Source organism: Lycium barbarum, chromosome 9 (genome assembly GCF_019175385.1).
Source record: "Lycium barbarum isolate Lr01 chromosome 9, ASM1917538v2, whole genome shotgun sequence".
Lineage (NCBI taxonomy): Eukaryota > Viridiplantae > Streptophyta > Magnoliopsida > Solanales > Solanaceae > Lycium > Lycium barbarum.
Genome location: NC_083345.1, coordinates 109,775,266 through 109,788,315, shown reverse-complemented (window position 1 = coordinate 109,788,315; position 13,050 = coordinate 109,775,266). Strand labels below are relative to the sequence as shown.

The 13,050-nt window shown below is 35.6% G+C and overlaps 2 protein-coding genes across 2 annotated transcripts; both read left to right on the top strand.

The window, feature by feature from the left end:
- Positions 1-267: 267 nt before the first annotated feature.
- On the top strand, positions 268-3,869 carry LOC132612144 (putative F-box/LRR-repeat protein 23). Its single transcript, XM_060326475.1, has 6 exons — positions 268-304; positions 347-531; positions 1,154-1,189; positions 1,504-1,536; positions 3,258-3,366; positions 3,524-3,869. Exons 1-6 carry the CDS (start codon positions 268-270, stop codon positions 3,796-3,798), a joined length of 675 nt encoding a protein of 224 aa, XP_060182458.1. The 3' UTR covers positions 3,799-3,869.
- Positions 3,870-7,566: 3,697 nt separating this feature from the next.
- On the top strand, positions 7,567-12,652 carry LOC132609371 (putative F-box/LRR-repeat protein 23). Its single transcript, XM_060323328.1, has 2 exons — positions 7,567-7,958; positions 11,865-12,652. Exons 1-2 carry the CDS (start codon positions 7,615-7,617, stop codon positions 12,406-12,408), a joined length of 888 nt encoding a protein of 295 aa, XP_060179311.1. The 5' UTR covers positions 7,567-7,614; the 3' UTR covers positions 12,409-12,652.
- Positions 12,653-13,050: the final 398 nt, after the last annotated feature.

Below are 13,050 nucleotides of genomic sequence, written 5' to 3'. Positions count from 1 at the left end.
GCTTATAAGTTCCTTTAGATAAGCTAAGCCAAACGAGCCTAATATTTTTTGGGCTTATTTAAGCATAAAATGTTTTTTAGCTGACCGGTCAAACACTTAAAAAAGCTGAAAACAGCTTATATCCAAACGAGCGGTATCTCATGCTATCTTTCTTTCTTCTTTTTCTTCACTTTCCCAATTCCCAATGAAGCAACTCAAACCCTACCAAAAAAAAAAAAAACAATGAATAGGAAGGGAAAAGTAAAAGGTAAAACCAAGAAGGCGACAATGGTGAAAAAGCTGCCATGGTTAGAACTGCAGGAAGGTATATGGGCGAATATATTACAAAGGCTCAGGGCAATATAAATACTGGAAACTGCACGGAAAGTGTGTACTTCTTGGAGGCGAATATGCAAGGAATCTTCCATGTGGCGAGTTATTAATATGTCGAATGATGGAGACCTGTCTAATATGCCTTACAATTTGAAGAAAATGTGCAGATATCCAGCCAAGAGTGTGCTGGTGACCACCCTTGGCCATGAGTGGCTCCGCCACTGATTGGAGCCGCATTGTATCCGGATTGGCGCCACATATGACCCATTTCTAGGTAAGCGCTCCTTGGTTAATGGGCATGAAATGGTAAATTATCTCTTGGTTTTCTAACATGGATAATGACAAGTAAAAATGGATGAAAGGGGTAGTACTTGTGGTCTCTCATTAATGGGTAAATTTTAATTTTAGTCCTTGTGATACGAGGCTCAACACATTTAATCTTCGATTAATTATAATGTGTGTTTTTGGTCCATTTTTGAAGGAAATGTGTTATATTTAGACTATTCTTAGAAGTACATTACTCTCAAATATAGAGTAACAATACAAATTTAACATAACACATAAGTAATTAAATAGTGAAGTGGTTAATATGTATGTAAATTTGTGATTATTCACAAGTACATGGATCAAAAGTGCACATTTCAAGTAATTGAAGGTTAAATATGCTTAGTAAGATATCATGAGAACTTAAATCATAATTTATCAATAACTAAGGGACCAAAAGTGCTATCAACCCTTTTTTATTTTGGAATTTGGAAGAGTTTAGCAAGGTTTCCCTGGTTGGTGGTGATTGGGGGGTATTGTTTGTTTGTGTTTGTTCTTTTTTGGTTGTCATTTTTAGAATTTCCTTCGGGATTTGGAAGAGTTTAGTTTCCTGGTTAGTGGAGGATTGGGGTGGGGTGTATTTACATGGAGAGGAATTTGACTTATAGACAGACTATATGATGAATTTTTACATGATTAGTGTAGCTTTATATCCTAACTTGCACAGATAATGCAAAAATTCGTTACACTATCGGTGCTTTATAGTTAAACTCGCTAACAGTTGGAAGAACTTCCTAGTAATTTACTCCATTCATCCTACTTTGTACATGTTTAAATAAAAACCACCTTACAAGACTTTTTAAGACAAATATGCTCATGTTTAAGTATTGGATGCTTCCTTTTTCTGTGAGTTTTGCTCAACTATAGATTCATAACAGGATAACAGAGGTGGTTGCACTGGTTTGTGGTAGATTGACATGTATTTACATGGAGGGGAATTTAACTTATATACACTAACTTTATGATGAATTCTTACAAGATTAGTATAGTTTTATATGCTAAACCATGTATAAGAGTTAAACTGGAGAGAACAGTTGGAAGAATTTCCTAAAAATTTACTCCATTCGTCCTATTTTGTACATGTATGACTGAACACATCGTTAAAATGGAAAACAGTAATCACCTGACATACTTTTTAAGACAAATAGCCACATGTTTAAGTGATGAACCCTTCACTTTTGTGTGAGCTTAGACCAGCTATAGATTCGTAACCAGGTAAGAGGTGGTGGTACCATTTAAAAGACCTAGTCATGATTCACTTGCATAACAATGTAGAGGTAAGAGGGTTATTTTTTTATTAAATACAAGTGAAAGGGCCCCGTTATAAATTTCTTAATTGTTGATCTTATTTATAGAGATGTTTAACAGAGCGCGTATCCAGGGTTGGAAGCAGTAAGGGCCAAGGGGGTTCCGGCGGAAAATTATACTGTTTATACATGGTTAAAATAATTTTATATGTATATATAGTAGATGTTTAACCCCCTTTGACTTCTTCATGTGTTTTGCTTCTTCATATTTTGAACCCCTTTTGTGAAAATCCTGGCTCCGCCACTGTGCGTATCCATGTTTTAGGAGCTATTCAGCTAATGCATGCATGTAAATTGACATAATCCAATGTATGTCCTATGAACTTTTAATTTCCTATACACCAGAAAGAAGTCTATGTTCTTGTCTTTGAATGCTGATATTCCTCCACAAATAAGTTTAACTGAGCATGGTTTATGCATTTCTATGAGCTTTGGATGTCCAGTTGGTTAGTCCAGAAATCTACCTTCCACCATATCCTGGAATCTGTGAAGTGTATTTCCTGCTCCCCATGGTCTTGGACATCTCTTACACAATGTCTTGTGTGAACAATGTTCGTTATACAATAGTCTTTTAGTCGTAAAGCACTTTGAATTCCGTAAGTTGCTTCTACAGAGGCAAGAATCTAAACAATGTCATTTGGTTGCCAATTTAAATATTAAGAGCAACATTCATGTGACCTTTAGTGGGAAAACGAAAGAAGATTAGTCATAATTCTATAAGATAGCTAGCAACCAACCTCATCTCAAAGAACAAAGAACAATTATTTTCTTCTTCAAGTTTCTATTTTGCAGATTGCAACAGAATCAAAGAGAAGAATTGTGCTAGGCCTCTAGCTATATTAAGTTTCTGAATTCCTTATTGTGGCAGTTTTTTTCTCTTTTCCTTTTGTTTCGCCTCCAAATCACTGTTTCTCTGCTTCCCTTTTCCACTCTATCTCAAAGGAAAGAAAACAACTACAACAACATATCCAGTGAAATCCCACAAAGTGGGGCCCGGAGAGGTAGAGGATACACCGACCTTACCCCTACCTGGAGAGGTTGAGAGGCTGTTTCCAGTCTACCCTTGGGAGGTAGAGAAGCTGTTTCCAATAGACCCTTGGCACAAGAACAAACAATTCAAAGCAGTATATATAAAAACAATGAAAATGCACAAAACAACTTTTTTTTTTCTATGCGGAGGTAGCATATTGTCTTATCTCTTTTATTTTGGTTGATAAGCAAGGTAGCAAATAGTTTCATCCTGTGGTATACTTCCACCAATTTTTTTGTAAAAGGGATTTTGGTTGCTGATCTTGGTTCAATCTGCCATTTTAGTCATCTATGCTTTTGTCCACCAGATCAGGAAAACTGAAAAGACTTAGCATTGCATATTGCTATGGTATGGTATGTGACGGCTTGGTTGAAGCAGTTCAAAAGCTCCATTGTTAGAAGAGCTGAGCCTGGCACCCACTACTATCACAACAGGAGGCATTGAAGCTCTTGGGCACTCTTGCCCACGGTTGAAGTCGTTTGAATTGAATAACTCCTTGTATATGGGATCAGGTGATTTCTTTGAAAATGAAGATGTAACAAATAAAGAGGCTCTAAAAGCCTGCCAACCTTGCACCACCTTCAACTCATTGGAAACAGTATTACAAATAAAGGCCTCGAGGCTATTCTTGATAGTTGTCCTCATCTTGTATCACTTGACCTGCGGCTGTGCAACTATGTTAGCCTCAACGCAGTCTTGAGTAGTAGATTATCTGGACAAATTAAAGATGTGAAGCTCTCTCATGATTCTCTAGCAGGTCTTGACTTTTCATTTAAGGCTTGCGGGGAAGAGGATGATGACATGTTGTTGGTGATAATACAATAATAATAAAATTACAATTGAAAAACAAAACAAAAATGTCTTCGGCTGAGGCGCGGATATCTCGCTCTCTTTAAGAAGATTCAAGCCCACTGCAGCAAATCTATCGGTCCAGCAGTAATATTTCTGACTTGTTCCCTCCAGGAAACAACAGCCCGATCACGTCGTATAACTCAACAAACTCTGGATAAGCTGTTAGTTCAAAGCTCCACAAAAAAGAAGAACACCTTCCTTCAACTAATAAACTTTTTTTTTTTCCTCATTTTTCAAGTTCTCTCCAAAACATATATTTTTCTCTACACCTACAAGTTAAGAATGGATAACTATTTATAGGTGAAGCAAATCATCCTTGTAATAAATTGGATGAAAAGGTGAAATAGAGCTGTATTAAAATGATGAGAATGTGGAGTAGTAAAGAGATAATGGGGAGATGAGTTTCCAAAGAAGTAATGGCCATTTCAGCCAAGTAACGTGGAAAAAATGAAAGCTGCCTATTATGGCTGCTAACTGAAGATCTTAAATGTCACTTTATTGCATCAAAAAACCGTAAGAAATTAAGAGACCCCTGCTGCCTCTTTGTGGCTACCAACGGAAAAGGAGTTACAAGACATAAATTGCCACAAAGAGAAATAAGTAATGCAGATTAATGAAAACTTTAATATGTCATTTTTAATATTAAAACGTTCACTAGAACCATCACATGTCATTTGAGGATGATGAACGGGACATGTCATCTGAAGATGAGGAAGATGACATGTCTGATGATTACTGACAGCTGTCCTGTGTCAGCCTCATTTCTGAATTTGCGGACTTTTTGGGTCATTGAACTATGAACAGTTCTTCAGGTGTCCACAATGATAATGTAGGGAATAATTTGTATTATGCGCCCTCCTCCTCTTGTATCAGTATTTTTGTTAAAAATCTCCTTGGGAGTATGTCTTTACAACATGACATTGGGGAATACGTCTCAATGAGGCATCTCCATTTTAAGGATGTATTTATCTTCTCAAGTATCCAGTAGATAACTTGCAATGTGCTTTTACGTTGATCCCTTCTTGTTGCACAAAAGAAATATTTTCTAGGGATTTAATAGGAGATTTTGCCTAGATAATCTAATATATTGACATTAACTAGAGACGCTAAATATTGCACTGCTCGGAACTCAGTTGACTGATTCTTTTTTTAGGCTTCCGTGTTTGAATTCTTTGCAACACTTATTTGCAATCGGAGGATGGAGGATAATTAGCCAGTTGTTCAGACTCGAGGTGCTGAAATCGAAAGCTTATGCCTTTGTGCATCAAGAGTAGGAAGTAAAAGAGACAGGATTTACTTAATTGAAGTTGTTGCTCCTTGAAAATTTGCCTCTTCAATATTGGAGAGCCACTGATGATTCTTTCCCATGCCTTGAGAGCGTAATTATCATAAACTACGGTTGCTTAGAAGAGATTCCTGAAGGATACTGGATATGCAAAGAGTATGACACTGCAGCTAATTGAGCTACTCATTTATACCAGGCACAGATGTATGGAGGTCCAAAATGTTATCTCTTGGTTCGAGTTGATTAATTGATAAAAATAGTCTCTCAACATTTCTCCTTGATGTGTTATCTCATGTCAATACTTGTTAAGGATCATTTTTAATTATTAAGATTCATCTTGAATTGACAAGTTTTATGCCAGTTATCAGCCTACCGTACTCTTCCTGCTCCTTTATCCAAATTTAAGACCGACAATGTGGACAAGCGCAAGCGCACTCATACGAAGTGTATATTGGATAGACAATTGGTCATAAATTGCATTTAGTAGATGAGCCTGTCTTGTACTAAATTAACCAAATGAATTTAGTTTCTATTGAGTTAATGCCACTCCTACGTTCTTTCTTTTTTTTTTTTTAAATATTTTAATGTATATATTTATTTATTGAAGATTATTATAGTCACTCTGTCCTTGTATCGAGGATCTACCAAAAACAACATCTCTACCTCCCAAGGTAGGAGTAAGGACTGCGTACACTCTACCTTTTCCAAACCCACCATGCGGGATTTCACTGGGTATGTTGTTATTCTTGTTTTCTGCTTTATAGGATTATTTTTGTAATTCAAGATTTTAATTTCTACTTTTAAAATAGATATAGATAAAACATAAATGTGATTGCTTACTAGTTTTATTTTAGAAATAAGATCTATTTTGTCCTATTTTTAAGTTCATAACATAGATTAAAAAAGGGAAAAAAAATTCACGATTATAAAAAATAAAGTAAAGAAGGCAAAATTTGATAATTTAGAGACTAAATAGGCATAAAAAATTTAAATTGTGATAGCAGGGGAAGAATGTCTATTTTTTAAAGTTGGTGGGAATATTTGATATTTTAAGTAAAGTTAGAGGGGGAAAAAATGACATTTCACCCCTTTTCAAATTTAAACGATATATTCTCCAAACGGTCACGCGGGTCCTTTTTTTGCCCTTTTTCTCGGCCACTTTAAAAGTCCTATGTAGCTATCTATTTTTCTTCTACTGCACTTTCCCAACTCAGAGCCTGTTTGGATGGGCTTATGCCTATGCTAAAAAAATATAAAAGGATAACTACGTGACATAACAAATATATAGTGGGTATTAATATTTAGTAGCTGTAGTTTAACTTAATTATTTTTTATAGCAAATATTTGTGTATTAATGACATTTAGTAACTATATATATATATATATATATATATATATATATACACACACAAAATAGAATACCCATCAAACTATTCACTTCCAACCCAACCCTCCCATCTCTCCTCCCTCTTCTCCCCACTGCTCCGCCGCCAGCCATCACGATTGCCGGAGCTCTGGCGAAATGCCGTGCCCCTTCACCACTGTCACATTTTCATTGTTGATTACTGGAGCAACCAAAATATTTCCTTTCCAAAGATTTTCTCTAATTAATAAACTTTACAGAGATCAACAATTGCAACCACTTAACAGTTCGGCCATCTCTTTTCTTTCAATTAGAAAGATGAAAAACTTACTCCTTTGGTCATTGGCAACGTGCAGCAACCACATTTTCCGGTCAGATCTGTATTCGCCGGAATTTTTTCCGGTCAGATCTGGATTCGCCGGAATTTTTCCCGGTCAGATCTGGATTCGCCGGAATTTTTTCCAGTCAGATCTGAAAAAAGTTCAGATTTTCGCTTTATTTTGTTGTATATTTATCGTGTATACAATGTTTTTCGCTTGTATTTGTTGTATACATACCGAAAAATATGACATATTTATTAATTTTTTGGTGTATGAATGTTTTATACTGTATTTTTCGCCTGTATCTGTTATATACATACCGGAAAATATAATGTATTTGTGTAATTATTGGTGTATATGTATTCAGATTTTACTTGTTGTATTCATGAATACAACAAGCCAATTTATGAATACAGATAGTTATTTCATGAATACAGTGAAAAAAAATTGTTGTATTCATGAATACAGTTAAAAACAAAAATTGAATACACATGTGGGAGCTAGGCTAATTTGCTACAGAACGTAAATATTAAAACATTAGCTATGTAGTTTGATTAAACCCCAAATGTTTGCTATTTATGTAAAATGTCCAAAAATAAATTAAAATAGTCTAATTTACTTTTTTGGCTTATAAGCATTTAGATAAGCTAAATGAAATGACCTAATTATTTTTTTAGCTTATTTTAAACACAAAATAACTTTAAGCTGGCCAGCCAAACACTCAAAAAAGCTGAAAAGCTAAGTCGTTCCTTCCAATCCCACAACTTATAAGCAACTTATAAGCCAATTCAAATGGGCTCTCAAACCCTAGAAGAAAAACAATGAATAGGAAAGGTAAGGGTAAAAATGAGAAGCCGTCAATGGAGAAAATACCACCGTGGTTGGAACTGCCAGAAGGTATATGGGCAAATATATTACGGAGGTTGGGTGTTGAAGAGATACTGAAGACAGCACAGAAAGTGTGCACTACTTGGAGGCGAATATGCAAGGAACCTTCCACGTGGCGAGTCATTAACATGTGTTGTTATGAAGAGGAACACTCTGACATGGGTTATCATTTAAAGAAAATGTGTCGATATGCTGTTGATAGTAGTCAAGGTGAATTAGTTGATATCTATTTGGACTACTTTGCCACTGATAAGTTGCTTCAGTACATATCAGAGAGGTAATTGCTTGCCCCAAATTTTAGGCTTCCACTGTGAATGTTTGTTTGTTTGATTGTTTTTCTTCCTTTTTTTTTCTTTTGAGGTGTATTCACGTGAAGGTGAATTTATTTAACCAGATTTAAGTTACTCGGTTATAAAGTAACAATTGATAAATATTCAATGAATTTTTCGAACCCAAAGTTACTGGTTCAGCCGAACCCGCGAGTCCTATGCTAGGTCCGCCCTGTATTTAACTTATATACATAGACTTCATGATGAATTTTTACAGGATTAGTATAGTTTTATTAGCTAAAACTGTGTTTAAAAGTTAATCTGGAAAGGAGAACAGTTGAAAGAACTTCCTAATTGTAATTTACTCCGATTATCTTGCTGCCCATGGTCTTGTACATCTCTTATATAAGTTTCTAAAGCACTTTAAATCCCTTAAGTTGCTTAATGTAAGAACCCAAGTATTGGCACAAGAGCAAAACTCACGGGAAGTACTTATTTGTTAATTTGTTCTCTTATTTGTATGTTATTGTTAAGCATTATTAATTTGTAAACTATGTTTTGTTGTCTTCTCTTTCTTTTGACGCATCATAAGCCCTTAAGCTCGTTGGAGGTTACTTGTTTGGGGTTTTCTAAGGAGCTATTCATAATTAATGAAATCCCATGCGTACATCTAAGTCTGCTTCAGTTTATATCGTTAATCATTTGTTTGTCATTATCTTAGATGGTATCATCTATGCACGTACCCAACAACATTAAGAATCTCGAGGTTACAAGATATTTTGAAGATCCACCATTGTTTTTAGTCACCCAAGTGTGTAAACAAACATATTAGAACTTCCAATTTGCTACGTAAAGATATTGCCTTCCACCCTATCTGTAAAAAGGCAGCCCGGTGCACAACCCACGTTACCATAGCCTGGGGAAGGGCCGCACCCCGATAGTACAAATAGAATATCTCATTTATTCATTAAAGGTGCTTCTATATCATTGATCATAGATATTAAAATGAAGCGGTAGTTCTTTTTGACTTGACTTGTTTCTCTTGAGTCTTGATAACAAATATGCACGAACCACGCGAAGTATGTGTCTTGATAATCTGCTTTCAACCTTCAGATCAAAATGTTTTTGGTCGTTTTCATCTACAATAAACTCTCAAGTAGGGTAAGGACAATCAAAGGCGTAGCTAGCCTTGTATACTGGGTTCATGAGAACCCAATAGCTTTGCCCAAAATGTATAAAGAAACTTATTAAAATGTATAAATATTTGATTGTAAATACAATTATAACCCATAAATTTTAAATCCTAAATCCAACTAGGAGGATAATTGCAAAATACTTCCACACAATAGCCACCTTAATTACCTTATTCTATAGCCGGGCAGTTTCCAGGTTAAGGTGTTTTTTTAATTTTCGCTCTCATTTTTTAATTTTTGCTCTCATTTTTTAATTTTCGCTCTCATGAACCCAGTATACAAGGCTAGCTTCGCCTCTGATTGCCCTTAACCTCCTTGAGAGTTTATTGTAGACCAAAAACATTTTGATCCGAAGGCTGAAAGCTAACTATCTAGACTCTAGATTATCAAGACACATAGTTTGTGTGGTTCGTGCATATTTGTTATCAAGAGAAACAAGTCAATAAGAAATAACGTTTCATTTTAATATCAATGATTATAGAAGCCTCTTTAATGTATAAATGAGATATTTTATTACTACATCACACCCTTTGGGATTCAGCCCTTCCCCGGACTCTATTAACGCAGGATGCTTTGTGCACCGGGTGGCCCTTTTACAGATAGGGTGGAGGGGCAATATCTTTTCGTAGCAAATTGGAAGTTCTAATATGTTTGTTTACACACTTAGGTGACTGAAAACAAATATTCTTAATTTTGTTGGGTACGTGCATAGATGATACCATCTAAGATAATGGCAAACAAATGATTAACGATGTAAACTGAAGCCGGCTTAGATGTAAGCATGGGATTTCATTAATTATGAATAGCTCCTTAGAAACCCCAACCAAGTAACCTCCTGTATCATGATTGAAAATGACGAGCTTAAGAGTTTACGATGCATCAAAAGAAAGAGAAGAAAACGAAACATAGTTTACAAATTAATAATGCTTAACAATAACATACAAATAAGAGATAAGAACTGGAAAAAAGGGAAGATAGTAGTTACTCTGTGAAATAGGAAATGACCTCTTAACTCATCTCGGAAGGGCCGCATCTGAACCTGACAATATGTAAAGGTCACGTGACAATATGTTAAAGAAAAAGCTACTGATGCAGAATCTTTTTAAAGTCATTCCAAAGATATTCTCCAAAATTGTGAAAGCATCAGTTAGCTAATCAGAATCCTAATTTCCAGTAGACCTCGTGAAGTGGTAGATGAGGAAGGAGAAAGGAGAATTGGGTCCTAAACGGTTTGACCCAATTCCCCATCTCCTCTCTTATCTTCCCTCTATAAATCCCAGCAAAAAAAAAAAAAAAAAAAAAAAAAAAAAAAAAGAGGAAAAAAAGGGGACTTTCACTCATATGCGAGAATTTACTTGATAAAGAAAAAGATTCATCTGAATTACTATCTTACCGAATGCGCTAATGCATATTATTACAAAGAAGCAAAAAATTTAGGACAAGAAGTGATTACCAGCTTCTGATAGCACATTTCAGGGCGATAAGTCATAATGAGTGAAGGGAGGTCATCAGGAATATAGTCTCGCTCCATTTGTTTTGTCACTAATGAATCGTTTTGATTGATTTTGGTATGTGAGAAAGAGCTGAAGAATGAACAAGGGAGAAGACTAAACATGATGCTAATGATGCTTTCACAATTTTGGATAATATCTTTTGAAAGACTTTAAGAAGATTCTGCAGAAGTAGCTTTCCTTAAACATATTGTCAACGTGACCTTTACATATGTGAAATAGGCAGCCTATCCTGAGCATCATTGGCTGATTCTACAGCTCGAACCTGGTCACACGGAGACAACTTTACCGTTGTTCCAAGGCGCCCGTTCATGTTGCACCAGGTTTGCCGTAAAATATAAGCAGAGCAAGCTGGAAAACCTAAAATCTTGGGTTTATTAGCAATTCGAAATGCATCCACATACTGAACAATTGTTAGAAAAATAAATGTCCGGTTTATTCCTAATTCTGTTTCTGGTAGCAGAATTTAAAGCATGGCCATCCCTCAGTTGCAGTTAATAGTCTTCTGAATCCCTTGCTAGTAGTTTAGAAAGGGCTTTAGAATTCATAAAGTTCTTCTGTTGACTGGATATATGTTGCCTAAGTGGCAATGAGATTTACAGCAATAGCATGCAAAATAGTAGACAACTGTGCTAGTAGTGCCTTAACATCTCCGTTTTGGGTCATTTAAGGAACAACAGGAATATCCTTTCAACGTTATCATTTACTAAAAATCCACAAAAGTTCAGGCATCGGTCAAAAAGAATTCTCAATTCCTTGCTAATTTTTGCTGCTCATCTTTGGTCTTATAGGATTACTGTTTTCACGATGAAGGATTTTTTTTTTTTTTTTTTTTTTTTCATATGGTTCAGTAAATAGGAGTCCCAGTAATACAATAAACATTGGAAGAACATAGGAATATGGGTCTCATATAGGAATAAAGAAAGGGCATGCTTCTGCGCAACTGAGGTACAATGAATGAATGTCTACCTGCTAATTACAGTGGATTTTTGTAGGATAAAGGAATATAATCGATCTTACTGCCTTTGGATCATTCAGCGCTTCTTAAGAAGAGGGAAACCATTCTGTGGCTTACTGAAATTTGAAATTCAGTTTTTTCCTACTATTATATATCTTGCGCTAGTCGTCTGTACCAGGCGTGATTGTGTTTGGTGATATTGTTTCAATCACCAGGCACATCCATTAATTCATTTCTACTTTTGTTCACCAGATCAGGAAAACTGAAGAGGCTTAGTATTGCATGTTGCTATTTTAAGGTATGTGATGGGTTGGTTGAAGCAGTTCAAAAGCTCCCTTTGTTAGAGGAGTTGAGTCTGACGCACACTGCCATTACAACAGAAGGCATTGAAGCTCTTGGATGCTGTTGCCCAAGGTTGAAGTCGTTTGTATTGAATAACTCATTGTATATGGGATCAGGTGATGACTCTGATAAAGAAGATGAAAGAAATGAAGAGGCTCTAGCTATTGCTAAAAAACTGCCTACATTGCACCATCTCCAACTCATTGGCAACAGTATGACAAATAAAGGCCTCAAAGCTATTCTTGACAGTTGTCCTCATCTTGTATCACTTGACATGCGGCTGTGCAAATTTGCGAGCCTCAACGAAGTCCTGAGTAGTAGAATTTCGGGGCAGATAAAAGATGTGAAGTACCCTCATGACTCTCTGGCGGGTTTGAAATTTTCATTTGAGGCTTGTGGGGATGAGGATTTGTCTGATGGCATGTCTGAGGAGGACATGTCTGATGATTACTAACTACTAGTGGTCTTGTTTCTAGCATTAGCCTCATTTTCGAAGTTGTGGCCTTTTGGGTCATTGGATTAAGAACAGTTCATCAGGTGTCGGCAGAGATACAGGGAATATTTTGTATTATGCGTTCCCCCTTCTCTTCTATCAATATTTTTGTTAAAGATCTCCTTGGGACTAAGTTCCTAAGAAATCAGTATATAATGACTGTGTAGTATTGTTATATAAATATATTTCCCTTGTTGCCAGGCAAGAGCAAAGATAAATTGTATCATTGTTGAATTTTGGAATGTCCATGGCGAAATTCACATTTCTTCTCACAATTTATATTTATATGAGATCTCTATTTATATCTATTTTGACTATAAAGTCTCCTAAATATATTTTAAACTTTACATAGAATAAAATTAATTTAAGAAACATAAATTTGATGTAAACAATTTCATAGTTGCTAACTTCTTAGTGTTTTGCACCTTAATCTCCTTAATTCTTTGCAAAATCATGAAAAGTCCCTTTCTTCAATTATCCACGAGGGCATACATCTAATAGTTTCCTAAAATTTATTTTGTATGCACGAAGTTCTTCTCCCATGTGTGAGCCTAAAACCAAGCCTGAAGTATAAGCCATTACCAACATGATATGGTAGTTGAA